The sequence below is a fragment of the Blastomyces dermatitidis genome (genome assembly GCF_000003525.1).
Source record: "Blastomyces dermatitidis ER-3 genomic scaffold supercont1.1, whole genome shotgun sequence".
Taxonomy (NCBI): Eukaryota; Fungi; Ascomycota; class Eurotiomycetes; order Onygenales; family Ajellomycetaceae; genus Blastomyces; species Blastomyces dermatitidis.
In genome coordinates, this window is record NW_025544774.1 from 2774291 (window position 1) to 2778362 (window position 4072).

The 4072-nt window shown below is 28.1% G+C and overlaps 1 protein-coding gene across 1 annotated transcript; it reads right to left on the reverse strand.

Annotated features, from left to right (window-relative positions):
- Positions 1 to 1372: 1372 nt before the first annotated feature.
- Positions 1373 to 2152, reverse strand: BDCG_00377 (uncharacterized protein; the record flags this gene model as incomplete). Its single annotated transcript, XM_045415893.1, has 2 exons — positions 1373 to 1659; positions 2104 to 2152. The coding sequence occupies 2 exons, from the start codon at positions 2150 to 2152 to the stop codon at positions 1373 to 1375; spliced, it is 336 nt and encodes a 111-aa protein (XP_045271732.1).
- Positions 2153 to 4072: the final 1920 nt, after the last annotated feature.

Consider the following 4072-nt stretch of genomic DNA (forward strand, 5'->3'; position numbering starts at 1 on the left):
TCATATAATCCTCAGTATGACTACTGATCAATGATTCAAATTCAATTAATATCTCTTGATAAGTTCAGTTCTCATCAATGTAATAACATGTAACTCTTATAAATGTAAGATTGTTTATACTAGTTCATGCATTTACTGTGAGAGACACTCTTTGATAATTCTTCAACTCTGATTCTAGATGTTGTATATTAACTTTATAGTGTGTCTTGAGATTGAACTGAAGACAGAATTGATGTGAAATATAAAGATTTGAATTAAGTATTTGAAGAAGTGTTCAGAATTCAGAGTTTTCAATTGATTGAAGAGAAAGATTCAGAGATATATACATGCAAAGTAATTATTTACAAAAGTTATCAGATAAGAGTTATGAAATCAGAGTACTGATATAGAGTTATTTTTACATGATTTTCTTCAAATTAGAAAGTTAGTGTTACTAAAAATTGTTATCTGATAGAGTAACTTTCCAGCTCAGTAGTAATTTTCTGATTATTTTTCTTTTATTATCTGCATTCTGATAACTTCAGATGTTGAGAAATTTCTTCAGAGTCATGATCAGTTTATAATAGATGTTTCTGAATAAAGTTGCAGTGATTACAGTAAAGAGATGACTCTTCAGTAATCTATAATACAATCTGTTGATAATTATTTCATAGTTTATCTTGATATTTGTGTTGAGTTTTTCATAAATTTCATGACCTGAAATCAGATGTGAAGAATGAAGTAATTATTTATTATAATTAAAAGAGAGCATTCTGTGTTGAATTGTAAATAATATAGACTTTGTAATTCACAATGATTTCTTAAAGAGTTTGTGAATCTTCAATAGAAGTAAAAGAAGTGAAAGAAGTGAATTCAGAAGATATAATAATAATTTGAGAAAGATAATAATTTATTTTCAATAACTGATCACTGATGTGTGTAAGAAGAATTAATATAAGAGAAAATAATCTTGTTTCTTAGCTTAGTTATAATTTTAGTACTAACTCAGATTGAATATCATTAATATATAAAAGTAAATAAATAATCTTGATTAATCTCTGTCATATTTCTTGAAATATATTAATATTGTGAAAGAGAGTATTATTAAATTATGTTATCAGATAATATCATTAAAAATATATTAATATTATAAATATCAATATTGAAAAAATGTTGATACTTATACATTATAGTGATTTGTGAATCATGATAGTTAAATATATATATATATATATATCATTTCTGACTTGATTACAACTTGTACAATAATTTTTGAAAACTCAAAATCAATTTTAATTATTAATAATTAAAAACTTAAACTTATAACTAACTAATATAAAAAGAAAAAAATTTACTCTTTCTCTTTCTTATTCTTCTTATCATTCTTCACAATTCACTTCTTATTCTTCTTCTTCTTCTTCTTCTTCTTCTTCTTCTTCTCATCTGAGATAATAATTATCTTAAAATCTCTCTTCACTGCCTTCTCAGAGAAGAGTTTCTGCTGCTTTCTTTCAGCCAGATCAATCTGTGCTTCAAAATCCTGTATTTTCTGATCTGCTGTCTCGGGTTTCACTTCAGTAGTAAGCAGATTGACATGCTCAGAGAGCAGAGCTGTCTTCTCAATATCCTGGATCATGAAGTGCATTTGAGACCTGAATAAGACCTTAATTCCCTTCTTCTCTGTCAGCTCCTGCTAATCAATTAGAGAACAGAAGTATTATCAAAAATCATTATCTCTTAATAAAAAACTTATCAGTTTTAACTTCTTTGTCTCTCACTTTAATACCTTCTCAATCTTCTTCTATTACTGCTTATTTACAGTAATACTCTTCTTCTCTCTCTCTCTCTTCATCTTGATCTCAAATCATTCTCAGAACTTCTTCTGATCTCACTGCTACTGTATGAGACTCTTTACTATCTTCTTTTTCAATCTCTCACAGACAGTATTATCTGTATTATTTCTATACTTAGTTCAGTCTAAATCTATGAGAAGTGTTACTTAAAATTGTTATTATTCTACTTTCTTACAGAGCCTCTTTAAGACATTATAATGTGTCTTACAATCTGTCTCTCTGTGCTTGAATGCCTTCTTCTTCTCTCTCTTCAATCTGTGACAGCGCTCACGCGCCTTGATGGTCCGCAGGACCGCAGAATATTTGAAGAGAAATGACATGATTGATTTTGATGAGTGTTGAGAGAGAAGTGAAGACTGGCAATGATATAATAATGATGATAATAATGATGATAATGATAATGATGATGATAATGATGATGATGATGATGATGATGATGATAATGATGATGATAATGATGATGATGATGATGATAATGATGATAAAAGAAGAAGTGCATCGGAATATATTATTGACTTATCAAACATAAAGAGACAAAGAAACTATTAACAGCTTTCAGAGATGTACAGAAATGACTACAGTGTTACATAGTAACATTATCTTCATTCAATATATGCACTATTGATATTCTTTGTATACATTTATCATATAATCTATATCAGAGATACATGCAGAAAACAGATGTTTGTTGCTACAGAGAATGATTGCAGCAATTCTCTGTTTTCATATTATAAAGATAAGTTATTCTCATTTCTTTCTTCTTTTTTTTCTCTTCTTCTTCAATTCATCACTAAGTTCAAGCTGGTATGAAAACTATTAAAACACTCATAGAAACCCTCAAATTGAAGAGTATAAACTAATTAAATTTTAAATGCAGATGAATCAAATTAATTCAATAATACTAATTATTTATCTCTCTCTCAATAAAACAATAGTTGTGTCTTTTCTCTCCCTTCTCAAATGAAACATGACTTGTGAAAAGTGAGTATCACGCCAGGCTATAATGATCAACACAGCCCCAGCACACAGAGCTGTATATACACAGTGCATGCTGAACTGAGAGACTGTGTGAGTTGCAAACTGACAGCAGTATTTCAGAAAGAGCTGTGCAGTGTGAGAAAGCTGCAATTCTCAGTCACATGCACAGAGAGTAAATCACTGCAGTAAGTGTATATACATTGCATGAAAGTAACACTTTTTGATAATACTCAGTCTCTGATATCATGAAAATAGAGTCTCTCTATGAGATTCATTTTTATCAGAAGTTGAGAAATCTTATATTTCTCAAGATTATCTTCACATGCCTTGTCTGTGAAATTGATGAGAGAAATCATTAATTCCAGCATTCTGCTCTTAATATCATTCAAGTGACAGCAGAGTTCACCCTGATCACACTTTTTAAGTGTATGTTTTCTAATTATTCACATTTATATAAATATATACTGATTATTTATTAGATGATGTTAAGATAATAACTCATCACAGCTGTGTTACTCTCACTGTGAGAAATACACAGTTGATAATAAACATTGTGAAGACTCTGAGAAGTAAGTATTTTAAGAATACTGCAGCTCTGTGATCTTGATTTTTTTTATTTTTATTTTTTATTTTTTTATTTTTCTTTTCTTTTTTTTTTTTTAATGTGATTTTTTCTTGTGTTTGTTTTGTTTTTTGTTTTTTATTTTTATTTATATTTTATGTTTTTTTCATAATTAAAATTATATGAATTATAATCTGTGTTCAGAAAAGTAATAATATTTGATAATACTCTCTATTGAATTTTCAACAAATGAGCACTATGTTATGATATTGTATAAGTGAGAAGTGATTTCATAGTCTCATTTAATGTCATTCTCAATAATGAGATCAGAATGAAAATGTGACTAAGAATTCAAACATATTCTTTATCTGAGACTAGATTTTTATTTGAAAAGTGAATCTGAGATCTTTAATATTTGAAATAATGTGATTTGAGATCAATGTGATGAATACAAATCATGATCAGAAGTAATACTTTTAGATAACATGATAACTATAAAGTTTAATTCTGATCCCAGACACGGTTACACGGTCAGTCTAGTTTCAGCTGTATTATAGATGAGAATATTTTCTTTTTACATTTAATTGAACAAGATTTCCACTTGGGTTTTGTTTCAAATCTTGAATAATGTATACTCTTCTTTTGTTTCTACCAGCTTTCATTTCACTTGTCTAAACAAGATTCTTTTATTTTTCTCTTT